The sequence below is a fragment of the Mercenaria mercenaria genome, chromosome 7, assembly GCF_021730395.1.
Source record: "Mercenaria mercenaria strain notata chromosome 7, MADL_Memer_1, whole genome shotgun sequence".
Taxonomy (NCBI): domain Eukaryota; kingdom Metazoa; phylum Mollusca; class Bivalvia; order Venerida; family Veneridae; genus Mercenaria; species Mercenaria mercenaria.
Genome location: NC_069367.1, coordinates 56,580,185 through 56,608,053, shown reverse-complemented (window position 1 = coordinate 56,608,053; position 27,869 = coordinate 56,580,185). Strand labels below are relative to the sequence as shown.

The window sequence follows — 27,869 nt, the reverse complement described above, 5'->3', positions numbered from 1 at the left end:
TTCTCTTTGTATATAAGTGTATATACCAAACTTTTCAAAACAAGTAGGGATGTTGCTGTAATTGGAAATATATTAATTGCCCTTTATATATATATATATATATAATAGAAAATATTAAAAGTTACTCCTGGACAAGTATATAATAAATAAAAAAGAAAAACATCCAGTGGGTTACCTCTATCTGTAGTATATATTTTGATTTGCAACGGGCTATTAAGTAATGATTTACTTTACGGTGTAAACGTTACAGCTGGCAAGATTTTGCATTGCCGAACCGACAGACTGAGAAGCACAAGTGTATAAGTGTATACACAATAAAAATACTTATAATATTGACATTAAATACGATTAAGTCTGTGAATACCATGTGGCGTATTCTTTGGTTTTCTGAATAAAAGCGTTTTGCTTTTTCTTTTATATAAACTGAAACACTTTCCGGAATGTCTTTCCTTTAAACATATTATCGTTTAATTAACAGCTGACTTGGCTTTAAACTCGCCTTTAAACATTAGTTTTGTTTTCAATAATTACATTTTTGCATAGCTATATTTACTAGAGATTAAAGCAAAAATTATACTTAAGTTCTATTGCTTCCTTCCAATATTGACATAACTCGTGTCTGAGCAAGCCATGGTGGCGTAAGACCCGCACCAGGATCCGAGATCTATTGAAATATTGTGAATCAATATGTAAAACAACGACATTACATCTGCTATAGGCCCGACTTGAGGAACAAAATGCATGAAATTGATTTAATTCTAGGCCGTGAGGCTTGTTTTCTCAATAAATGAACAAAATCAATTCGACTCTGTTGTTTCGTAGAGAGTTCTAACTTTCTGTTGTAATTGTGTTAAGTTATAATTTGCCCGTATCAGATACATTTTAGGTAAAGAACCACCTACTCTGCGACTGTCTTAATCCCCCAAGTTTCATCGAGACCTGTTAATAGAGGTTCAAAATTATATCTCACCTCTCTGGACTATATTATACTGTAATAGAACTGACAATCAACCGGTCGAAATAAAATGTTTAAAATGAATATACATGTACTTCTATGATGTGAAACAACCTTCTTGCCTGTGAAGGTGTTTTAAAACTCGACTTTTACCTCAGAGAAACGGGTAAAGACGACCGACTTGTAGATTAGCTGAACTACAAATTTGACATTAAATAGAGGAAAATAAATGTCACAATTGATTACTGTAAAATCACAATCAATTATTCAATCTGAACATATGACAGACAAGCTCAACAACATTTGTAAAACTCACATGATCTTACTTTATATATTTTAGTGACAAATAGGGATACCTTTTTTTCTCAGACAAACTTAGAAAATGCGTTAGCTGAATTCTCGTATGGTATAACAAATGGACTTGCTAAAAAAAGCTGAACTTGTTATCTGGTGCCAATAACAAAACAAGATGCAGTGCAGAAGAATTATTCAAGAAATCTGAAGAACTATTTTGATCTCTATTTATTGATACAAACACATTTGTTCTAGTATTACACAAATATTCTGCCGGAGATAAATTACGGAATGGGAAATGTCTGCTGTGTGGGTAACCACACTATGTATACACTATAAAGTAATATAAACATTATACACGCTGTTTTTCTAAGAATGTTGCTTCCCGCCGGCTTATATTTCCGTCTGTTTATTTGAAATATTTCTTGCAGAACTTGCTGGTATTTGTGAGCTGTAAACCTATCAGTGTTTGCAAGTGATTTTTTTTATATGAACGCAAATTTTCGTTACGTTCTAAAAGTTAATTTTATTCTACCAAGTGTTAATGGGACAATTATTTCCACTTGTACAGAGATATAGTCCTTAGCTCGTGTGTTAGGGCTAGAACAGTACTCCTAGGCTTCCACTAGTAAGACAGGTTGTGATCTTCTAGAAATCTAATGCAACACGTGACTGATACAAGTATCCCTATCATGAAACACAGGAAAAAATAAAAACACTTTATTTTGACCATTTATAGACTTTCAAGTGATTTTCGTACATAAATTGTATAAAATAATATGTTTACAGAAATGACACGTTTTACGTACATTTTGTTCTGATCAGACAGCATTACATTGCATGAACAGGTTCTCCACGTGGTTCCCAAGACGACTGTTTAACGCACATGTTGCTTGTAAATTAATGTTTATAAACTATTATGTTGAATAATACATGCATTTTCAATCAAATCCTTGCGCATGTTTTAGCAATATATTATATAGATATATATCTAGTTTATTTTGATCACACAATGGTATTTCCTAGAGAATTGATATTGTTATAAAACTGCAGTTATACCGACATGTGACATGTATATGAAATTCATTCACTCGGTGCATTGGCATTAATACTTTTTTGCACGGATCCATACACTGTGTAAAAGCCATATATTCGTAAATTGCTTGTCCAATTACAAAACTACCCGTAAAACCCCATTTAATGTAGAATGTTGTGACAGCATGCATCAACTGATCTATTTTTAATACCGTGCAGAAATCCTTTCAAGAGCTGAATGTAAACACAGCACCGCCTGCTGCTTCTGTTCTAGTTTCAATATTTGTGTCTGCCAACCACTCCTATTGTACTGGCAGTCTCCTTGTTTGTCGGAAGTGTATACATAAAGACCACTTAAGAGAAGCTGCAGAAAGGGCGTCCATCCTGCAAGATACAATTGCCCGAAATTATGAAATTAAAAAAGAATTCTTGGTACCCTAATACTGACTCCTATCTCTGCTCTCTGCATTTTCCTTAGCATTAACAGTGTCAATGTATGAAAACGTTACGACACACTTAAATAGTATGTAGCCTTCCTTTTGAACATAACACATCCTATGAAGAAGATAGACGCTACTAAACAGCCATACTGTACAGTACAATATGGAATTGATGAAACAAAATTCCAGACGTTACTGCATTTACAAATTAGCCATCACTTATGATGTCGGAAAATTCTGCAGAATTCCAGTTAATTGTGATATATACGACAGATTCAGTTATTTATATATTTAGTATATCATATCTTTTAATTCGGGGAATGGCGTTAATTGCATGCATAATTGGGAAAAGAAGTTACAACAAAGGACTTAACGTTTAAGGCATTTCTGTTATTCAAGGGCTAATTCCTGGTATTTATACAATTATTCATGGCCGCCAAATAGAATTTTTTAGTTTACTGCTGAATATCAACCCGCCTATTTATGCTTTATAAGAACAAAGCATAATTAGCACCAAACGACAAATCTCATTATCCACTGTACAAATGTCGTCTGCTCTGGAATACAACAGAATGCTTATATGGTAGACATCTTGCTTGTGTTCCATGCGAATACGAATCTTGTTCTCCTTACATGTTTCAACTTCTATCGAATGTTTGAACTAAACCTTCTCTCGCCAAATAAAACATTGATCAAATGCAACAATTTGCATAAAGCTTGTGTGGTGGTTTCTCCAGAAAGACTTTGCTAGGAACTTGTCCAATAAATAATCGATAGAACATCAGACATTCTTTTACTTATCTTTTGTCACTCTGATGATTCTAAGGCTGCAGGGATAACAAAATCATGCTAGAGGAATGTTCCTGCCAAATTCTGAGGCCTGCACAATACCATGAAATATGAATATATAATGTAATATCAGTAATATCATACTCTGTTGATAAGCATAACTCAGTGTTCCAATATACGAAAATTAAGCTGGTAGAAAAAGTTGTGTTTAGGATTTATTGAAATTCATAGTTTGCTTTGTGTGTTTGTTTTTAAATGTAATTATTCGATAGTTTTCGTGCCTCCCAAAATATGTCACACTTAGATTTGTCTGTTCGGAGGTACGTACAAATTTATGTCGTGCGTATCTCAAAACGTATTTGAAAAAGTCTTGAAACATCATAGGATTGTTATAAAACATGTGAAGCTGTGCTCCCTAGGCTTCGTTTGGGATCTCACTCAGTCGACACAGAGTTTTGGTCCTTGACTTATTCAAATATATATATGCATGATCGTGTCCACTGGCACTAGAACCGCTTTAGCTTTGAGTGGCTATTTTCATAAAAATATGCCTTATTTTTTAATCAAAGAAATGGTACCTTCTTATTTATTACGTCCCACCCTGTGTTTTAATATAAGAACAGAGGGTGGGGCGTAATAAATAAGGAGGCACTGTTTCTTTGATATTTCTTTATAAATTGAAAAATAAGGCTTATTTCTATGAAAATAGGCCACTCAAAGCTAAATTTGCGGCTCTAGTACCAGTGATCGTGTCGCACGTATTTCAAGATAACTAAGAGCCATGAAAGTTGATAGGAATGCAATATATGACCGTACACTTGCTTGTGTTCTGCGGACACATCAGTTTTAATGGCAGAACGACGGTCAGTTAACATTTTTCTCTTAGGGTACTTGTAACCAACAAATCTCCCCATCTTCTGACAATGATCTCGTAACTGACTGTAGATAGGCGGGAGTCTTCTTTTAACAATGTGATGGTTTGTGATAGGTAACCGGAATATGATATTGAAGAACACTAATGGCCAAGCAATATATATACTTCACTTGCTAAATTGTTTAAATAAGATCTGACAGAAAATAATGTATACATATCCCGATGAAGCACATGTGGTCGTGCGATTCAGGTCCCTTGGAAAAATGGGCTTTGTTTCTGCAGGCTTAGATAGAAGGCAGCAGAATAGCGAAAGGTGAATGTATTAATCTTGACAGCAATCTGGAAGAACGTGTAAGATGATAGTGTGATATACGGTAACATTTCTTGCTTCCAATGCGCCGGTACCGACGGGAGTGTGCGTGATACTTCTACAAACGTCAGGCTGTGAGATAGTGCTTTAGTACAAAACCTGTCAGCTGTCATAATCAACAGAATGTCTGCCGTATTACTGTAAACTTGTAAACTGAAAGCGTGTGCATATCGCAATGAAAACGTTGTTAAATGATCTGATACCAGTTGCCAACAACGGAATAAGCGACACATGCAGAATACCACAATAATTAAACTGTTAATACCGCTAAAAATGGCTGAATATCACAGACCTCTCTCAATATTACAATGATAAGATGGAAGCGTTTGATTTTCAAACGTTGTGATAACTTCATACAAAAAGCGCAAGTGTCTTCACATTATCTCTCAAAGGAGACAGTGATTATTAGGCAGTCAGACAGACAGTGACTAACAAGATCTTCGTGTTATTCACATATAATGTAGTCGATTGTAGCGCAATAAATAGACATAAAATACGTTTTATTATTTCCAACGTGAAGAGCAGATTTAATGTTTATTGTGCATTGAAACAAAGCAAATTCATTTTACATGCCTTCTGTGCAAATTCCAGCGAAAACATGAATTTATGATTTAGCCACAGTGGGATAGCAGACAATGGTTTTAGCCAAGCAAAACCAGGATTCCTGGCTAAATTTTGAAAAAGATAAATCAGCGAAACAATGTACAGTTCATGCTGAAAGTAACCCATAGTATCATGGGAACTGTGTTAAAGGAACCGACAACTGCAAAGTAGATTCAGGTATGCATGTAGTAGATAGAGAGGAAATGATATCGGACATCTAAAGAATGTTATAATGGAAATACCAAATAAATTGTAAGAACATCTATCCCAGATAACAGTTAAGTTTAATGCATAATTGTAACAACATGTTATTGTAAAGAAAATCACGATGGATTGTTACTTCCGATTAAATATTTGCAACAGTTTTTGTGGTAATAACAAAATACAATGTATGTCAGATACGGAAGAAAATGAGACATTGTCAAAAACAGATTATAAATGAGCCGCGCCTTGAGGAAACCAACATAGTGCGTTTACGATCAACATGGATCCAGACGGGCCTGCACACCCTCGCAGTCTGGTCAGGATCCTTGCTGTTCGCTAACAGCTTCTCTAATTGCAATAGGCTTTGAAATCGAATAGCATGGATCCTGACCAGACTGCGCGGATGCGCAGGCTGGTTTGGATCCATGCTGGTCGCAAACTCACTATGTTGGTTTTCTCATGGCGCGGCTCAGATGTGATATATTAATCACGTTAAATTTAATCATGTTCTTTACTTGTAAATGGTTTGAACGCAGCTGAACAGTAAGTTCAAATCAAAAGGCGAAATAAAAAAGAAATGGACAGAGATCTGCGACAGGAACGTTTAGTAAATTGGCATTAAAGCGTTACACCTGATTTCGTGATTATAACGTTGTGAATCATTTAACTGATGATATTTTTGTTGATAGTCGGCTGGCAGAGCGTGACCTCAGGGACAACGATCAGCTTTCAGGGTCAATAAAAACCTGTTATTGGTCTAGACACAGACAAATAGAAAATCAATAGAGAGCAATTAGGACTGTGAATATCGGAAAGCGACAGTGCTGGTGTCCAGAAATTATTGCAATAAGTAATAAGTCGTGAACAGTTATGGGGGACGATAATCTCGTATATCTTTGTCCACATATGAATGACATAAATTTAATAAATAAGACCCATCTTCTTTGCTATGCTGTCACCCCGTAAGTCAGTTATTCAGTTGTTTTCTTTGATTTCCGATCGATAACTAGAGCAGAAGGATGCTGATGCTGTTTGGGCCATCAGACCAAATTTCTAGGTCACTGTGACCTTGGGGCGGAAAGCAGTACCTTATTAATAACTGGAGAATGGTTTGGCCTTAAATGTCAAATTTCGCAGGTGAATGCCTGTGGTCGGTAGATGATACATATTCTTCTAGGTATCTGTACATCAAAGGTGAAGGTGACCTCATTGAAATGGATTATAACCAGTAGCCTGGGAACGCTTGAGCCTATTGCAGTAAAAGTAATGTGTCTGACCAAAAAGACGACCTTATTTTGTTTCCTTTCTTTTTGTCCGGTTGGAGAAGTGGGCCAGAAGGTCGAAGAAAAATGGCAAATTGACCTAGAGAATGATATCACAGTGACTTAGAGACTGGTATCACATTGACCTAGAGGCCGCTGTCACATTGGCCTAGAGACTGATGTCACATTGCCCTAGAGGTTAATATCACATTGACCTAGAGACAGATGTCGTGCCATGAGGCTTGTATTAAATTGACCTAGAGACTGATGTCACATTGAGATAGAGACTGATGCCACATTGACCTTGAGGCTGACGTCACATTGACATTGAGATTGATGCCACAATGACCTAGAGACAGATGTCCTATTGGCCAAGAGGCTTATATTAAATTGACCTAGAGGCTGATGGCACATTGACATAGAGACTGACGTCCTATTGACATAGAGGCAACTATGTCTTAGAGGTTGCTGTCACATAGACCTATAGACTGAAATGGTTTAGGGCTTCTAGCTTGGGTATGTTTGGGCTTGTGATGGAATGATCGTATTGTTTTTAGAGGTCATTAGGTCAAAGATAAATGTGACAAATTACTTGAGGCTGAAAATCACACACCAAGTAACTACCGACCTGACATTATGGTGGGCATATGTGCTTGTAACAGTTAATATAATCTTACTTTCATAGTTGAATGATCCACATCTTACTAACTTAATCATTATGATTTCACACTGCAGTATTACCAGTATATCAGCTTAAGTCTTGGTTTTAACTGTATGAAATAAAAACATTTAAACGATAGCTATTATACGGAACCCCTTAGACATCCGACACTTTTATTTAAGATATAACATTCTCTGTACGAAGTAATATTTCGTTCTTTTCCTTTTTCTTTTCTTTTTTTTTTCGAAATGTTGCTTCTTAATTACGAAATCTTATTATAATTCAAAGTTGAAATTTAGAACTGACTTTGTTCCTGTATCCAGAATTACAGTCACAACGCACTCAGATTTACATGACAAATCCCTTAAAGATAAATGAATGCATAATTTTGTCGATATCTTTCTCAGATTTCTGTCATTTCTGGCATAAATTTGCATATCTGTCGGCCGGTCTAGCATGCTGACAAATTCTGTTCATGACAGTTTCAATTTTCTTTGTTTTGTCAGTTTTCCCTCTCAGAAAATAATTTGTTTTACGTCATAAAACTCAATTATTACAATAATGTATAAATTGTTATTATAGTATCCCATATTTCTAATAAAAGAAAAGAACAAGATTTTTTTTTTGTTCTATATATATTTAAAGGGCACATTTTATATTCAGTTGATAGACATGTTCTTTTATATTTTCACCAATCAATGATTTTATTGCAAACACATATCCATTATTTAGAAACTTTACAGGGAAATGATTGCTTTTCGCAAAATTAGACATAAACTACTGAGGATATAATAGTGAGCAATATGAAGAAATTGGGTAATAAAATACTTCATGTAGGCTAAGTACATGTAAGTTCTTACAATAGTTAATATTTAGGCCAAATATGTTTGTTTTTAGTCTTTCTATTGACGCCTTTCACCTGCTTTACAAACAAAGGCCAATCTAAATTTGAATCTAAGTTTGAATCCCGTGAATCCAGTCCTGTCACGATACCGTTCTCCTAAGGTAAAATTTCAAGTTATTTTATATGAGAAAAAATCTGTCAGCTTCCAACATTGTTACAATCGAATTAACATGCAGCCCATTCCGTCTTACAGCGAAAATACAGAGGAATGAAAGAGTATGATATAGAAACTAGAGATGCTTTATTTCGCCACATTTTCAGAAAGTACTTATAGTAAACGAATACTGTTTTTTCATGTATCCTCTGCAGTGAGTTTAGTATTCTAAAATGCAATGTTTCCTCGACAGCACTATAACAACAGATGTTGATTATAAATATTTTTTCATAATTATTTTGCATATGTGAAAATATACGATTTACTAAAAAATGCACGCAATTAAATGCATTGCTGTCGACATACTACTATGCCATGGCGTTTTTAAATAAAAGAATATCTAAATTAAAGCTTCCTACAATACGGTTAACGTTTTTTCTCTTAAACAGACGATAGAAGAGTGTTGCACAGATTGCATTTTGTGTTGTTTTCAGACACTTTCTGTATTACTAATTAATCACCTTTCCTCACTAACACCGGTCACAGAGTTCGTTACGCTACTTTGTCAAAGAGAATGCACATGTCTCTTTAGGAGTCGTATTACCATGACAACACACGGCTTCGCATCCTGATATTGACTTAACATGCAATGATATTAGATGCATGTCTCACCCCAATCGATAAATAATTCTAGATATATCAGAGTTGATCAATATATCTTGCAGATCTAAGTCTCTCACTTTGAATACATTTATTTTTGTCTGCGTCTTCCGTGCTTGAAAAAAGAGAACTTTTAAGTACACCCTCTCATTACCGAACCTTTGAGTTTGTTATTCGCCCGTTTTGAAAAAAAAAAACCGGACGTATTATGTGATAGCGCGTGCCTCTGGCTGTCTGTCCGCCTGTCCTAAAGGTACTGACATTTAAACTCGGCATATAGGTAGATGGTGATGAGACGATGTGCAGAGCGCTTGAACTGACACTGTAGGTCAAAGGTCGAGATCAGAAATTGAGCTAAAAGGTCAAATCTGCCCATAATATTTTGTGTCCAGATTATGACTAAATAACCATGCAAGGTACTGACTCCAAACTTTGGATGTAGGTACGTGGTGATCAGATGATGTGCCGAATCAGGGTGGTAGGTCAAAGGTCAAGGATACAAGAAAGTCAAATCTGCCAGTAATATTTCGTGTCCAGAGCATAACTTAAAAATGTCAAAGGTTTTAACTTGCTTGGAATATAGGCAGGTGGTGATGAGACGATGTGCAGACTGCAACAATCTACATTACTACCTCCCCCCCCCCCCCCCCCCCCCCCCCACCCCCCACTCGACTCGACACGATTTAAGTATTGCAAAGTTCTGAAAATATTCCGGTCCAGAAAGGGAAGGGAAAATTATATCGACATTATTGAATTGTAATATATTGTTATTTGCAATAATATAATTTAAGTTTCAAGTGTTACAAATGTCACGTACTCCCCCCTGTAATATTGTGATCTGATAAATTGTTGTTTAAACTATGTGTATTTGTGATTGAAATAATTATACGGGCCTTAGACATGGTTCCAAGAAGGAAATAATTACATGGTATATTTGTCAAGAGTTAAAAAAAAACATTCAAGAGTGACAGCACGGGAGCATTGCGTGCTACATAAAGTCTGCTACATATCTTATTGGAATGTGATTTGCATGTCTGATTATAAGTTATTCTAACGACACCAGTATGTCTATATATCATATACCCTGACACGGGTCTGTAGACACATTTTAACTCCTGTCTTTCTGTACTTTATTTAAACAGTTTTAACAACTTGATATCATGTTGTAATACGTTCTGACTGTCGGTACTTTGTATCCAAAATATAGGCCGAACGTAATGTTCTATTTTACCACCATGAGAACCCGTTTATACATTATATTTTGCTAAAACATGTTGTTTTTTTTTCAACCAAGAATGCGGTTAATTGAGTACAGCATGCATGTAACACATGGTTATTGCATACCATTAAGATCAAGTAAAACGTGTCTTTGTGCTCTAGTTTAATTGTAGGTTGTGTAAACCTGCTGTCTAAAGTACTTGCAGAACAAATTTCAGTCAACGCTTGATCTCTGTCAAATAAAAACGGCACGTTTATTCCTGACACGGGTAAGTTCGTTCGTTGGGACGGAAATATTAATAGAATTACGTTTTCTTGAAAAGGTTTGTTTTACAAATTAAAAATGCTAATATCAGAAGTGCGACGGTTTTGTTCCAAAAGTATTGTTTATCGTTAAGGCGCATCGTCGGAGCATACTTACAGAAACATTTCGAATTTCAAGTGAATTTTAGACAAAAGTTGCTTTGGCTTGACATTTTTCACAAGACAGTAATTATCATGATCAATTTCCGAAATTGAATAAGAACCAAAGACATGGGGCTTCAAGTAGTTTTTTTTTTCTTTTACGTTACCTGCCTGGTTGTGCCATATCCTAAAGTTCTACGCTGCTACGCGCTGCGCGACTGAGTACTACTGTTTTATGTATTTTCTGCAGTTAATGATAAGACTTTTGCATTAAAGAGGTATTTTAGGAATTTTTATGCCGACAAGATGGATTCTTCATTTATTTTAATTAGTTTTCCTCAGACAAGATACTCTTATAACCGTTTTAGATACAAGTTGACGTTCCGTCGGTGAGTTGTCTGTAAGATATATTTATGTGTGTCATCCACGGTATATTCGAATAGTTTCCAGTGTTTGAAATCATTGACTGAACATCCTTGTTTGCATGGATGCTTCTAAAAAGAAACCAATAAGCAGAGAAATGTATAATGCCCAACTTTTCCCGATTGTTGTCGTGAAATGTGGCGGTAACTTTCATTTTGTATCTAAATTCTTAAAAACAGATGTGGATCTGGTCAATTCTTGCGTACTACGTTGGCGGTGTTGACTTTTTATATAAAGCTTATTTTGAAAAGTATGCTGAAACCGAAAATTACTAGTTACATGTTGTACTTTCATTTTCTGTCTAAAATAGGAAAATATAGAATGTACATATAGATTGGGAAAATGTATTCCCGAGTCAACTAGAGCATTCATATTTTTGACTTGCGCCATTTATCTCGCAGTAAAACAAATGCTAGAAGAACAAAAGTGACAGCATTTTCAGAACATCTAAGAGATTCTGGTAATCAACTGTTCAATAATAACTCATCTGATCGATAATATTGTATTGATACAGATTTATTACCATGAATACAAAAGACATTTATTAGACACTTATCGGTTTTTATGAGTCAGCAGTGTCAAAATGACTTGGCAGTTGTGGTTTTGTTTCTTCTTTGGAAGTATGGTGTACCAAAGAAGGCATCAAGGTCTTTGTTATATGGCTTCATAACGCGGACATAACCTCTAAAACATTCTTACACATAGCAACATCTGCAAAGCAATTCCGATGCGACCTTAAATGTTCTTGTTGTAAAGAATGATGTTGTTATTCTAGAGAGATAGATATACTAACAAATTAGTGAACAAGTATAGAAAAGATATTCCTGTTGGGGAGGTATTCGCTTTTTACAGGTCTTGCTTATATAGTTTTGTACTTTTTACACGGTTGGATAGTAAGTTAGTTTGGCAATATGCACATACACAGATACTGTTCAGTTCCTTAAAAGCATCGTGTTATAACTTCCGTATATTGACATGAAATCGTGTCTGATAATCTTCTCACGACATGCATTTATTCAGATTTCTTCATGTGACATTGGTATTTATAACATCAAGTAGGGCCGTCCTCCTATTTATGTATCATATGAACTTATTGTGTCAAGATAGGCCAGTATCACACTAACATTCTTATTCGTCCGTAAGTTTTAATTAGCTTTATTAATAATCATTCAACCACTCGCCATCTCCCGTTTCCCAGTGAACCATCTGCCCCTGCTCCCCAAATTCCATCCAGTCCTTCTATACAACCGTCCCATACCCATGACATATCTCTTGGGGGCTAACTTCTTACCTTCAGTCCCACCTTCAGCATGATCCTTAAACTGCCACTCTGAATGTCAAAATATTTTGTCGTTTTACTAAGATTACTGGGCGCATCAAGCGCCGTACAACATTAGGTCTTGCTATAATGGCAAAAGTACAACAACTTTATTATACTATTTAATCTACGGACGTGCCATCTCACATGTTTAATATGCAATTCATCAACAACTTGAACAGAAAAAAAGGCGTGATAAATTGAATTATCATCTGCAAAACAATTGCTATCACATCAGATATATAAATGAGTGACCATTTGATTCTGTCTCAATTGAAACTTCCGGATTGTTTAAGATTTTCAAGTGTTAAATAATTATCCTTTAATTCTCCTTTACTAACCTCTTATAGATACTTATCGTTATTATGAAAAGCTATCAAACATAATTCGAAAGGTTAGAGCGAAAAGGTCCTAAGAACATATAAATAAAGAACGGACTTACTACCTTCTGGCACTGACCCATTGATATTCTTGTACAATTTTGTACTCTAGTCAATAACAGCGATTGTAGACAATATCATCTCCATCTTCATCATCATAATAAAAATGTCGCCGTCATGGTCATCGATAATTGTATTATGATCATTTATCTATAATACCTATTCACTGATACTGTTTTAAGGGCATAATGAGCCATGTCTAGCGATAATGCATGTTGAAGGCATTATTGTCCTTAAAAATTGTCAGAAAATGACATAGTTTATGTGACGTAATTTACATTCTGGCATGGTGAAATCTGGTTTTGGGGCGGTATTAATCACTTAAATTATCTGTTGTTGTTTGCAAAAACATGATAACTGTCGTCACCACTGCTGGTCATTATACACTTCTTTTGGCGGGTATCACGTGATAGGAGCAACATAATTACTGAATCAATGATACCAGGTTATCACAGGACCTCTGTAATAATAGTGATGGCTGGCTATCAGGTCTCCCCACTCGCTGCGTTTAATCCATTACCCTGAAGTGTCCTAGGTCTGCTGAACAAAATGTGTTCGGTACTTCTGTTGTCTCCTCCAACTCGTCTAATGCTACGTTTTCATTGAGTTGATTGGGGTCTTGTCCTTATTTGAAAGCCACTGAAAAAGACTTTACCATTCTATAAACGTTTTCCGGTAAATAAATGTTTGTAATCGAAAGAAACAAAGAAACTTATGAGAGTTGCTTGGTTTTCTACCTTGCATAACTATTCATGCTGGATTAGTGAAAACATTTTAAATTACGAGTACATCTCCAGGAGACTCCCGTCTCTTAGAAATGATATATTTACTTAAACTGTGAAAAGATGTTATGCTGGCTTTCAAAATAATCTGATATAAGTTGCGAGTCACGAATGAAAACTGATGGGTACATGTAACTTATGCTCTAAACATCGTAAATTTTAATTTCTTCGTCTGAGAGGCTTTTGCTACAGGCTTTTCCGGGACACAGATCGATTATGTTTCCCAGGAGATGAAGATTGAGAACAAATCTTTTTTGACAATAATTCTAAAGGTGCTGCACTTTTAAATGTTGCGCTTTGTCGATAATTACATTTCTCTGTCTCGTAAGAGACTTATTTCAGGTCCTAAATATGAGAACTAAAAGTCAGCTATATCACGGGCATGTCAACGAACATCACATTGGTTAATGGCAATATCTCTATTTTTCAGGCGTTTTGGTTACCGGCGCCAGCGGTTATATTGCCACACATATCATTCGACAGCTACAAGAAGAAGGGTACAAGGTGAGAGGAACTGTGAGGTCACTTGAGGATAAAGAGAGGGTTGAAAGATTACAGAATCTATGTCCGGAAGCTGAGTACAAACTTGAACTTGTGGAGGCTGATCTCACCAAACCAGAATCATGGGAGCCGTACGTATCTGTTTTCTTTTGAATAAGACAAACTTTTAGCTCGACTAAAAGTAGTGTATGCACGAGCTATCCTACTCTCCTCGGCGTCAGCGTCCGCGTCCGTAACTTGGAAAAAGCCGATTGCACATTCACACACATATTTCTTGAATTATGTCCCATTTTACTTTGAGTTTCAGGTAAAAGTTTTGATGCACTTCCACTCTATCTCAGTTATAACTGCGTGGATTTGATTTAAACTTGAAATATTTGTTTCACATCAACACACATATCATCTACATGTAACTGTAAGACGTGCTACCTTTTGGAGTATACACCTGATTAAAAAAATAACGTTCGTCCATCAGAATAGTTTAATTGCTGGAATTGAGGGCGGGGTATAAATCAGACAGAGAATCAGGCAGAATAGAGGACGGACAATAAAAATCTAGCCAATTATTTATAAAAAAAATGTTATTAAACAGGCATAATTATGATGCTGCATGTTCAAATGACAAGTGTATATTATTTTCGTGGTATTGAGCCTATTGCCATAGAATTAAATAAGTTCCTTTTAAATGCAGCCACCATCTCAAGAAATCTGTCTGAGTGACCAAGAAAGTCTTTATCTTTGATATTTTAAAACGAGGTCGCTATTTGGATACATCTGCAAGTCTTTATCTAAGGTCACTATTTGCATTTTCCTTTTTTAGTCTTTTATCATTTCCACACGTATATATTAATGGTCAGCTGTTAATCACAGTTTTGCCGCAAGTCCTATTTTTGAAATGTAAATAATTATCTAAGTGGTAAAAAAAGTTCCACGGATCTTTCAACAAAAAACTTACTTCCATTGGAAAATTCCATTGGAAGATAAAATATCGTTAAATATTTGCAGACACGCTGCAATTATTAGTTGTGTCTTCTTTAACTGCACAACCGCATAACATCCGTTAATTTTGAGTAGATCGATTATTCTGCAGCAGAAACAATTGCTGCCGTTGTTTTTGTTGTATTCTCTTGAATTGTCTGAAAGAGATACACTGGTTAACATTGTCACTGATATAACACAGGGGACGTATTGGGAGTGACAGCAGCATTATATATGTTGAAAAGACAAATTATCTTATGACTCTGCAAAATATGATTTTCATAAAAAAAAAGGCAAAACGAAACCAGTCCGCTTAATGTTTCACATCTACATTCCGCGAGAGGTGTTGTCGTCCGCGAGAGGTGTTGTCTTTAATTTCAGCTAATAGCAAAGTCCAAACTTCAGATCAAAAAGACTGATGTCAAATGAATCCGAAACCAGATATCTGAAATTGAAAAAAACAAACAACTGTTTTGTATTTTGAGTGTGTATTCATATTCGTACATGACATTTAGCCGTTTTTGTTGTTTTTTTTTTGTCAAAATGAATGGGGTGCACTTCTTGAAAAGTCTCCATCTTCTTGGAGGCACAGTTGTTCTATTTTCTAGTGCGTTTAGACCCAAACTTTGCGAATGATGAGAGTGTCTCCTATGCCAGTTCTACGGATGTTGCACATTTCATTATCACTCATGATCTGGATCGATCAAACCGAGACTGCCATTACTTGCTTTGTTGCGTTCTGTGTTTTCCAGGGGATTTCCTTGAACTTTTGTTAAGTGGCAAAAAAACAAGATAAGAACTAAACAGAATTAACTAGAAATATAAAGATTCATAGTGCAAAATGCATATCAAATCGTTTAACACAATCCCTTCTGAGGTGTATTTTACTGAAGTTGAGTGAAACATTATTGTGTTGTTTTTTTTATTGTTTTAGGGCAGTTAAAGATGTGACATATGTTATACATGTGGCTAGTCCATTCCCGTCACAGGCTCCTAAGGATGAAAGTGAACTTATTACACCAGCAGTGGAAGGGACACAGGCCATTCTGAAGGCATGTGTACAAGCCAAATCTGTTAAAAAAGTAGTTCTTACCAGTTCAAGCGTGGCCGTTTGCTGTAAGTATTAATACACAACTTGGCTGTAGAAAGGCTTGAGTGGTGGGGCAAGTTTTGTTGTGTTTCTTTTTTATGTCAGTGACATTGTGTCTTAATGTTCCACACGTAGTGAATAACTGCAGATAAAAAAATATATTTACAGTTGGTCTGTTAAAATCCATGTCACTTGTATTAAAGTATGTATGTCAGGAACCCAGGCAATCCTTGCGTGTATCAGTGCTATACACTGGGCACGTTAAAGAACCAGACTGTCTATTCGCAACGAGCTAGGCTAAGTTAGCCGGACAAGCCTGTATCTGATTTCTGATCTCCCTCGTGGGGGCTTTGTCTCACTCTGTCCCTCTGGTCAGATCGCTCTGTGTCTGTTCTAGTACAGGATGAATTATGCGCCCTGCATATGTGGCTGCATTTGAGCTATGTAAAGCGCCTTTGAACGTGAAATTGATCATGAAAAGGGCGCTATATAAATCTGGTATAATAATAATAATAATAATTAAATACAACTTCATAAAACATTCCAGGGGCTACATTTTATCTCAAGAAAGCTCTTTAGTAACTGTTATCCTTCCGGTGATGTTTGACTGACCAATTCTTTTTTGAAGGTTGTTAGAGAGGCGCCTCTCATGCCAGTATTGTGACTTCCTTTGTATCTAAATGTGAAAAAAATGAAGTTTTACCTGGATTCCGTACTGAATCCAGTTGCACATATGATCCGTTTTAATTTTTTATGTAAATCCAAGAATTTCAAGACATGTTAAAAAGATAATTAAAATGCTCAAGTGCAGATAGCTTACCATCCATTTAAATTACTGTCAGGTTCAAAACAGTTACCTCTCAGGAAGACAATTTATCATTTTAGCACAAAAAAAATGGAGTTCACAAAGTTTACATTTATTAGCATGATTTACATACTGAGCAAATATAACATATTCCCAGTTTTTTGTGCTATTCGTAAGAATAAATTGTAAAAATTGAATTATTTAATAAAATATTTGTCTATTTATATATCACGATTTTTATATTTTTGGAAAGATATACAAACAACACTTGACCTGCACAAGAAAAAAGTAACATTAAATCTGGATTTTGCGATAAAGGTCTGATGGGGTTTGCGAATTAGGAAAAATAATATTTTCTGAATTTTTTAACACAATTCTTGACGACAGTTTAATATCTTGAAAAAAGAACTTGTTTTCAATTGTAAGTGGCTCAAGCATTCCAGTTTCGTCTTGGTCAGAATCAACGAAATCTGATAAACCTAAATCGCTGTCACCGCTGCGGAATGTCTTCGTGTTCCTAAACTCAGTAGGTTTGTTAAAACTGCTTGTGAATTTCCTTTTATTTGCACCATTTCTCTGTACACAGATGGCCAAGCTGAGCCCAACAAAGTGTATAACGAGGAAGACTGGATGGAAGCAGAAAAACTTGACGGATACGGAAAGAGCAAATTGAATGCTGAGAAGGCGGCATGGGACTACGTCAAGGAATTACCAGGTAATTGGTCCATTCCCCAGGCCATATAATCTGTCTCAAGACTGGACAAGTACATGCAAGATTTACTGTTAGACTGGGTGTCATAAATCTGAAGAGACAACTTTTTGTCAGTTTAGATGCATGTTGATAATGGTCGGGCGTCTAAAGAAGGTCAAAATCGCCAGATCCACCAGCTTAGTGTTGTGGTCTTTATTACACAAGTCAAATGCAGTCGATCAGAGTCCACTAGTAGAATATATATGTATCAAACTATCAAATGATATTCTTTTTTCCGGACACTTAAGTATGCCCCGAATGTAAAGTTCGTTTTATACACTTAATATTGATAACTTCAGTTAAAGCATTTCGCCATCGTTACTTTTGATATCATTTTAAAGTGTGAAATCGACAATTGTCCAACGTCCTTGTTCCTTAAAAATAGATTTATTCAGGAAATGTATCCGAGCTGTTATATATTTTAGTGCGACATTTGTTGTAGTCTTGCATTTCAGTTGCAGAGCAAAATGTTACGAAATTAGCACTGCATCGTTGTTCTAATGGTACAAAGCGCGAGCTATAAACCCGTCTGCAACATGACGCTTTTATATACTTCTGCAAGGGTTTCCAAATATCAGTCACAGTTAGATTTAGAGTTATGTTTGTAACATCAAGGAATCAACTCGGAACTATACTGTTCTATTTATTTCTCATTAATATACAACTTCGGAGACGCATTTCAAGAAAGAAGAATTGGAAATGTCGCTAAATACACACTATAAACGTTATTGTGGCTTTTGAAGAGCGCCAAACACACCGAAACTACTAACTAGCGCACCAATTCACAAAATATTTTTGTGGCGCGTTTAAAGGGCGCAAACACCCCAGAAAGAAATGGCAGAAATCAGCCAACAGATTATAACAATAGAGTACTTACTATAGGGACTGTGACTTGCAGATAGGAGTAATACACAACAAGCTGATGTATCTAATCTTGTACAAATAAAACCGCATTCGTTCTAGCTGTTTAATATTCGAAACTGCAGGACTTCTGTTACGAAAGACGCATTGTAAGGTCTGTTGTGCTTTAACGAAGTTTATATGATAAACGTTGTGTGGACAAAATATTTTTTTCGTGCGTTGCTTTTTCCATTCCTGTCGGACAGTTGACTTTAATTTGATGTAATAGTGTGAATACCTGTTGTTAAAAAATAATATTTATTAAGGAACGCTAAATATATCAACACATCATACCAAGATAGGAAGTAAGTCCGACAACATTAAAGACGTTTATGTTATTTAAATATATTTGCAATATTTCTATAATTTCAGATGAAGACAAAATCGAGTTGGCTGTCGTTAACCCAGGATACGTCATGGGACCAGTTCTGCACGGCGCACAGTGTACTAGCACAGACGTACGTCCTTTTGTTGTAAAATATACGTAAATAACTCACTCGTTTATAAAACATTTCAACATTTTATTATAAGTAATATAGACACCCATTGGATTGTTAGCTATCCATACAAGAAAAACAACGATCGAGCATGCGCAGCATTTCCCCCTCTATAAGGTTCTGAAATTATATCTACATAACTATAATTGTTCGAATTCTTGAACTTGTTTTTATGGTCTCGCTGTCATTTTTGCGTAATTGGTTAAGAGATTTTAGACTTTAAGAAAACAGGCATAAAAATGTATTCATAATTAGTCGTATTTCAGACTAAATAAGCCCGATTTATTGAAAATGTTTAGGTACCGTTCATGTAGAACACTTTGTCAATGTGTATTTGTATAGGTTGTTAAAAGGCTGTTGGAAAGAAACATGATGTTTGTTCCAAAACTCAACTTCTCACTTGTCGATGTACGTGACGTCGCCGCCGCCCACATCAAAGCCATGACGCTACAAGAAGCTTCCGGTAATATACTACAATAGTTTCACTTGTCACTGATATTTCATATGACCTGAAATCAGGTCTCTCTCTCTCGAAGCCTATCCTGTGGGCGCAAAATCAATTACATATCACCCACAATATATGTTCGCTAACAATAACAGAAAGTCCGGATCTGAACTCGAATAAGCGCTGTGCATGTGCACATGCTGTGTGACAAAAGAGAATTTTTAAAAATCGATGCTTATTATCCCGAGTACATACTTTTTAAATTACTGAATAATTGTAAATGGAAATGGAAATTAATGAGTTTTGCGAATTTAATAATTAGTATGACCTGCATTACTGTAGAAGGAAGTTGTAACATGTCTGGTTTACACATAATTGACATCTTGAATCGCAAATTATCATCGATCTGTTTTGAAGCGAATGAAATTAGAGAAAAGTGTTCAGATAAAGATCGCTGTGACAGAATTTGAAATTTTTTACTTTACAGTATAGTTGTTTAAGCCTAGCCAACATTAGATTCTGTATGCAAGCCAATGTTCAATAGTTCTTTAGGCGGAAAGAATTTTTTAAAACGGACTACTATTAGACACTTTGAAAATTGGGAAAAGGGCTGGTCATTGATGCGGGACCTCCGCAGGTGGTTTAGGTCGCAGACTTCTAATCACTTGCCCCTAATCGATGTGGATTCGAAGTTCATCCGGGGCTTTGAATTCTTAATGTAAGGAGGTCCTTCAGCTGGCTTACGGGAGGCAGAAGAAATACTGCACAGAGGGGCACCTTGGGTCTTCCTCCATCATCTAAGCTGGGAAATCCCCATATGACCTTTAATTATGTCGGTGCGACGTTAAACCCAACAAAAACAAAACGATACTTTAGAGTCAATTCGGATGTCATTCACACTACTGAATTATTCTTTTAGCATATAGCCTATGGAATATATTTTATAGTCTCTAAAATTAATAATGAAACACATAATAATTTCTTCCTCCTAGTTTGGCAAAAGTAGATAAAACACATTGAGAATGAAGAAATTACAAAAATATCCACCATTTTGTTATACGTTGTCATGGAAACAAAATGACTGCCATTTTGATTAAATGATGAAATGTTCATTAAGCCGATTTCTCTGCCTGAGATGATTTAAGAAGCAGTAACAGACAGGATATACGCTGGAACAGCATCGTCCTTTCCTTGCAGACAGTTACTGGCACTTACTGCATCATTTTAATAACAAACATTATTTCATTTTCAGGGAAACGTCACATACTCGTCAATGAAAACATGTGGATGAAAGAAATTGCTGTCATTCTTTCAAATGAATTTAAAAGCCAAGGTCAGTTGTGGTTTGATAAATATCCAAAAATTGTTTTAAACAGTAACATTGTGCCAGGTTGTGTATTTAAATTATTTGACACACATAAGACTACACCAGTGCATATAGTCAATTACATAACATCAGGGTTGACAGCAGTACTTGAAAAATATGAAAATGGTGATATGGTTAATGAACATTAAGATAATAAGTAATTATTTTAAAAGAAATCCATGTTAAACAAGACTGATATATTATTAAAATCTAGATTCAAATTAAAAAGATCGGTATGTTGAATTCAGCTGATAGTATTCATTGTTTAAAACGTAACGAAATAACAGTTTAGTCCCATTATATAAGGATTAAGGACACTATTTCAGTGAGTACTTGCAGTACGAAACTGCTTTATTTAAGATTTGCTATTATTACAGTATACTGACTGTGGTTTATTGACTTTTGCATAATTTTTGTAGGTTATAATGTACCCACCTCTAACTGCCCTAATGCCATGTTGAGCGTGTACGGTGTGTTTAACAAATCTATAAAAATGATCATTCCACAATGCAACAAGGTCATCAAGTTCGACAACACAAGGGTAAGTAGTCATTTTTTACACGATGAGACGCTGATTGGTAAGACTAGATCTTGAACTAATATACTGGAAATTGTACTTGGATAAGGACATTTTTTATTGAAATTCAACAAATTGGTTTGATGCTTCAGTTTAAACTGCCTTCTAGTACATGCTAGTGTTTATTTCGAAATTATAGGTGTACAAGTAATACAGGTCGGTCTGCGAACATAACTAAAATTTGCTTAGACGTAAACAAGATAGCCACTTATACAGTTTTAGAGGTTCATCGAGTCCAAAGTAAGAAATCTGAGATTTGTGGTTTCTATAATTTGGGGTTACATTTTGGACTCGGTTCTCGTGTTTTAACATCATTTTGCAACGGCTGTAATACACATGACAATTGTTGAAATTCATTAACATTCAGTATCGTTTTATTTCTTTTAATGCATTTGAATATGGTCTACCTGTAAACATACGAACCGTACTGTAAAGTTTCACTGAACTTTTCAAAGTCCTCTTTGAATTATTTATATCGACGGTACATTTGTTTACAGTTTATGTTAGACTGTTTATTTAATACAGTTAATTTTAAGCATACTGATTTATTTGCAGATGAAAGAAACTCTTGGAATAACACCACGTGAAATGAAGGATACCATCATCGACATGGCTTACAGCCTTATAGAAGCTGGTCTAGTTAAAAAGGCAAAGAAATTCAAGGTGAGATGATGGGCGATCTATTTATTTTATTTGTCTTGCTTTGACGGATAACATAACATTCCCAGTTTTCGTGCTTTGTTTACCGTACTGTATTACACTCGTCTACATTTTGAACCTACGATCTAATTAGAAGTGTTGTCTACCATTTGAGTTAACCGGACGGGCTTTAGAATAAGCTTTAAACGTATTGCACTTTTTTATATTTCTTATGTGATTTATTTCATCTGCTCTTACATAACATTAACTTTACATAATATTGGTCTCTTAGTAAGTGCCTCTTACTGGGATTCTGAACATTTCCATTTGAATTTGTTGCTGAATAATACTAGCAAATATTTTCAAATCTAAAAGACTAAATTCAAAACAAAATGACCAACTAACTAAGTTGTGAGGTTGATGTAAATTTCTAATATGCTGTTATCTTAATTTGGAAAGTGTTGGAACAGCAAATGCAATCCACCATGTTTTCCAGTGCCAACTTGGGATTCTAAATTCAGTATAAAATTGCTAGATTTGTTTTCACAGGGACCTGGTGGGGCACAGGAAGAAGCTAAAGAAGAAGAGGGAAAGGCGGAGGAGGGAGAAGAAAAGAAAGAAGGAGATGATGAGAAAACAAAAGAAAATGGAGATATAAAAGACGCCGATGCAATAGAAGATGATTTAAAGAAGGAAGGAAAAGAAGAAGGCAAGGAGGGCGAAGAAACGAAAGATAACAAAGTTGCTGAGGAAGAAAAGAAAGCTGAAGAAACAAAGACAGAGGAGACAGAAAAGACAGAAGAAAAAACTGAGGAAAAGAAAGAAGAAACAACTGAAGAAAAGAAGGAGGGAGAATAGGAGTTAAGATAAATGAATTAGGACATTTACAAATTAATTTATTAAGATTGAGCAAATCTATAGGTACCAGTATACATAACGCGGTGGTCTGTATGAAACATTAGGTCAAATGAAATTACGATAATGATCAAGTGTAAGAATTTGTGCCTCTGAATTTATAAGTTGAAAATCTCGTTTTGTCTTTGAACATTAAACTTTGGCTAGATGCTACGCCGCACATGACATGTACCATTACAAAATATTTTATGCCAGAATGGTGTCTATTTCTTGTCGCCTGACAGTGTGCCCTTAGACAAGCACAAATTATATGCCGTCAAATAATGTGCCATCAGATAAGCGCAACTCATGTGCCATCAGACAAGCAATTGTCGTACTGACCAGATTTTGCTCGTAAATAGCAGAATTATGAAAAAAGTTTTGTTTGTTATTTATGAGCAAGGAAACAAGGTCGGGGTGAATGTCTAGTGCGGTCAGGCGACAAGCTGAGAAGACATTCTGGCCTTATATACATGTAGAGATTATTAATTTTTATCTTGTTGTCGCGTTTGTCTTAACTTCACTTTTCACATTTTCTTCATTAGGAATGTGTCCGTTTAAGAGCCATGAGTTACAAAAAGCAATTGAGGCTTTGGCCAAAATTAACACAATATGATAAGAAGTATCATGAGTCGTATGGTCAGTTTTCATACTGTTATCATCGGCATCACCATCATCATTATATTCGTTGTCGTCGTCTTCATCTTTAATATCACCATTCTTTCTGACGTCTTCAGTCTGTCCTTATTCGCCATAACATCAGCATTGCCTTCATCAGCATCCACATTATATGTAAGGTCAATTTCATATTTTATCATAACTGTTTAATGTGTCATCGATTTCTTTATAATTCACCATGTATATGTCGGTATATGTTGTGCATAATTTTGTGATCTTAAAGCTTTCAATGCATTTGTAGACAGTAGCATTATTATATATAATGGTTACATTAAAACACTTTCTGTATAAATAAGTGTAGGATACAATTGCTCCGTAAACTGAGTACAAGCCTACATTCTAGTCTGTTCAACGTGTATACACATGTGCAGGGTATTTTAGTCGGGACTTTAACAGCTGACGCACTGACCAGCCGTTGAGGTGTACCTAAATAACAGTGGGGAGCAGACCGTGGGTTATATACTGATGGACACGTACTCGTTTTTCATTTGTCGGCACTAAAATTATGTGTGGTAGTGGGAGTATCTCGAACGTTTTCTACAACAGTTTTCTAGTCTAAAGTGAGGACAAATAAAAGCTAAGGTATGAATCTCAGACTGTAGGAACGATTACGACTGCATCTGCATTTACTGCCAATTTGCGTCCCAAACTATACCTTAGTTTTCTAATTGGCTGTAAGCGTAAGGTCTAACCAATCAGTCGTTTCCGTTATACAAGACTATCTGATTGGTTGGATTCTTTTGCACGTTTTTTTGACGCAGCCAATTAGAAAATCGGAAGAAAATCCGTAACCGGTATTTCACAGGGTACAAGAGGTAATTAAAAGTACAAATTGGAGATTAAATGACATTTCGTATTCACGCCGGGTTTTTTGTCGTGCATATGTACTACTTTACCATATTGTGCTTATCCTATATGATTTATATATTTTTTGTACAGTTCTATATTTTGTACATATTTACCAAAATAACAATTTGCTAAACATTTATTATAATGTATGTTTCTTAATGAATGTATTTTTTATTTTATATTACGCTTTTTATGACTATTTTTCTATTGAGATTACATTTAATACCAGTATATGCTTTTGTGTAAGTTCAGTTTTATACATTCACATGTCTATGACATATGTGTTCAACATTTATATTCTTTAAAGTCCGTACTATTCACCGCTTTTGGTAGATACTTAAGGATTCCAGACTTTTAAATCGCCGCGTATCTTTGGTATCATTCTGCTAGAACCTTTGCAATAATACTCGTCTACCTGTTAAGTATTTCTGTAAAGTCTCTACTGAATGTACGACAATAGCAAAAGGTGTAAGTCTAGATTTTTCACTGAGATCGTGATAATTTTGAGTCTTGAATACCTTGCTAATTCACTTTGTCATTGCGTGATAAACTTCCACATGTATTTAAATGTAGCATCTGTTTTTATTTCAATTTACACGTCTGCCTTTATATCTTAGAAAAAGTCTAAGCTGATACCTGTCAACAGAATGCATTAAATTATTAAATAAATTGTTATTTATTTGGCCGGGCACTGTGAAATGAAACAATAGCAATTTCTTTTCTGTTTAGCCAGCTAATACTCCCTCAGTTTCCTGGACGAACAATCAGTACTTTGATTGAATGTAAAAGTGTGTGCGAGTGTGGCATAGACTGAAAGCAAGTGTTTAAAAGAATGAAGTGTTGCATACATGAACAGAAACTTAAATCTAAGCTATATTCTTATTCGCATTCCTAATTATTTGAAATAAGTAGTTCTACATTGGATTTCTCAACTTTATTGCAATTTCTGCTCGTAAGTTTTGTTTTGATCCAGTGAGCAAATATCATAGCTTGATAACTCGTTTTGTATACGTAAAAATCTATAAAGAGACCAATTCAGAGTGCGATGAATATATGTGAAAATGATGCTTGTGACTTGATACACAGAGAAACTTCTGCATTTAATCTGAACGTTTATTTTACTGGGACCATATTTACCTCTGTAAATGGATCACGAATACCATATTTACCATTTTTTACGTAAAAGATGTTTTTTTCGGATTGTTTGGATTACAGAAGATATACATTTTTATGTGCGTCTTATTTTCTAATTAAATGTCTTTTACATGTATTACCAGTAACCTGATTATGGCAAACAAAAAGATAGAAGTTGCTATTGTATAAGATGTAAGCGTATTTTTTTCCAGACAATTTACCCTACTAAACAGAAATGAAAAATTCGGTTATGTTCACAATATATACAGTAATTCTTGCCTTATGGAAACCGATTCCTCCAGTTATTTTCAGTATTAGTGTTCTCACCAGCTTTATACATGTATATTTCTACTGCTTCTATTTGCTCATTAATTCCAGTCTTCTCAATTTGTTTTATGATTGTCAAGACTTTGTTTACGTCTGTCCGTTTTGGTGTGACACGAACAACATTTAGTATGTTCCGCCGTCATCTTGACAAAGTTGAATGATGCGCATGCTCACATTTGCTTGAAACATTCTTTAAAGAGACAACAATAGACACCTTGTAAAATGGCTGAAGAATTACGACATAAAAATGTATTATCAGAAATTTAACGTCTTTTCTTTTTTAAATCATGGATCAAATGCCTCAGTGAATCTGGTGCTTCCCTTGTTCTAAGTATTCAAAACATTTATGCATCTTGCTTGCATGTAGAAATCGATCGACCGATTCCGCAGTGAACTACGTATGATATTGATTTCTAGATTTTCAAGACAAGGGGTCAGACGGTTTTGTCAAATAGGCGCCAGATTATCAGCACAATCAAAGCACAAGCAACTTGATAAATAGGACCCTGTGGCCTTCCACCAATCCTGTATGTTCAGTTATAATGTTGTAAGCAGAAAATGATTTTTTGAGAAATATAATTTCATAAAATCTTAATTTCAGTTTTGTTTTTGTGTGTATGGATTTTGGTTGCAATATGTTAATTTTTCTTTAAACTATTTTCAGACGGTTATTTGCATGTACTTGATATCTAGCTTCTTTGAAATGTAAAAAAAAAACACTTGACAAAAACAGACTAGTTCCTTGTATATTGAAAGCAGTTTTCAGTGACGTCACTACGAGGAAGTTAGAGAAAAGTAATTTCATTAATGGGCAAAAGCAACCAATTATATTTTCATGTATGGAACGACTCAGAGGCCAAAATGTTTCATATTGTTCAGAAATAAGAAATGTGCTTTATGGACATTAGGTTTGTAACTGCTCTTCCATATTTGTAAATTTGACAAGTTGATATATTTTGTGATTACTGCCATTGTAAACTGCGTTATATTGTGTATTATTGTGTAACTATGGTAACAAGCTACCAATTGTAAATGTTTGCTTTATAATGCTTCAATTGTTATGAATAAAGTACAGTTGCATACACCAAACTAGTTTTTTTTTTTTGTTTCTTTTGTTGCAAACCCCTCTGAGCTGGAATTGGTTGAAAATGTCCACTAAATGTTTGGGTCAGTTTCGTGTGATGTCTCCGCACCTTGACCCTGTACTTAACATTAGAGTTTCGTTTAAAAAACTGGTTGGAACAAAAAACTTTAGATCTACCTATATCTGTTTCTTGAGCCGTTAGTCCTATTTTACCCGAATCATTAATTTTAGGGTGACTAGTAGTAACAATGCTACAAGAAACAGTCAAAACTGTACAAAAACTTCCAAGAGATAGTATCATATTAAGGTTTTCTAGGTTTGCAAGCAGAAAGGGAATTGTTGAACACCAGTGACTTTGGTGACCTGATATATCCAGGCTGACATCTGTTATTGCTCTATAATGTGGTCTTAAGAGTATGGTAAAAGAAAACTTGTAATCTGATGCTACAAAGTTAAAAAAAAAATGTCAAAGTCTGTTGAGAAATTACAATAAAGTTTTTTTTAAATTATTATATAATTTGAAGAGATATGTCCGAGTCACTTGGTAAGAGCCACGTGATAGAATCTTTCGTTTGCTGTAGAACGAGAAGGTTATGCAGAGAAGTATTGATTCAACTGTACCT

The 27,869-nt window shown here is 35.2% G+C and overlaps 1 protein-coding gene across 1 annotated transcript in view; it reads left to right on the top strand.

Annotated features, from left to right (window-relative positions):
• Positions 1-27,251, top strand: part of LOC123554112 (uncharacterized) — a 42,564-nt gene extending 15,313 nt beyond the window's left edge. The window contains exons 2-10 of the mRNA XM_045344025.2: positions 14,162-14,363; positions 16,145-16,326; positions 17,692-17,820; positions 19,129-19,214; positions 19,596-19,716; positions 20,951-21,031; positions 21,484-21,605; positions 22,197-22,304; positions 22,830-27,251. Of these exons, the coding sequence (XP_045199960.2) occupies positions 14,162-14,363; positions 16,145-16,326; positions 17,692-17,820; positions 19,129-19,214; positions 19,596-19,716; positions 20,951-21,031; positions 21,484-21,605; positions 22,197-22,304; positions 22,830-23,138 (1,340 nt within the window). The 3' untranslated portion in view covers positions 23,139-27,251. The remainder of the gene's footprint in view (positions 1-14,161; positions 14,364-16,144; positions 16,327-17,691; positions 17,821-19,128; positions 19,215-19,595; positions 19,717-20,950; positions 21,032-21,483; positions 21,606-22,196; positions 22,305-22,829) is intronic.
• Positions 27,252-27,869: the final 618 nt, after the last annotated feature.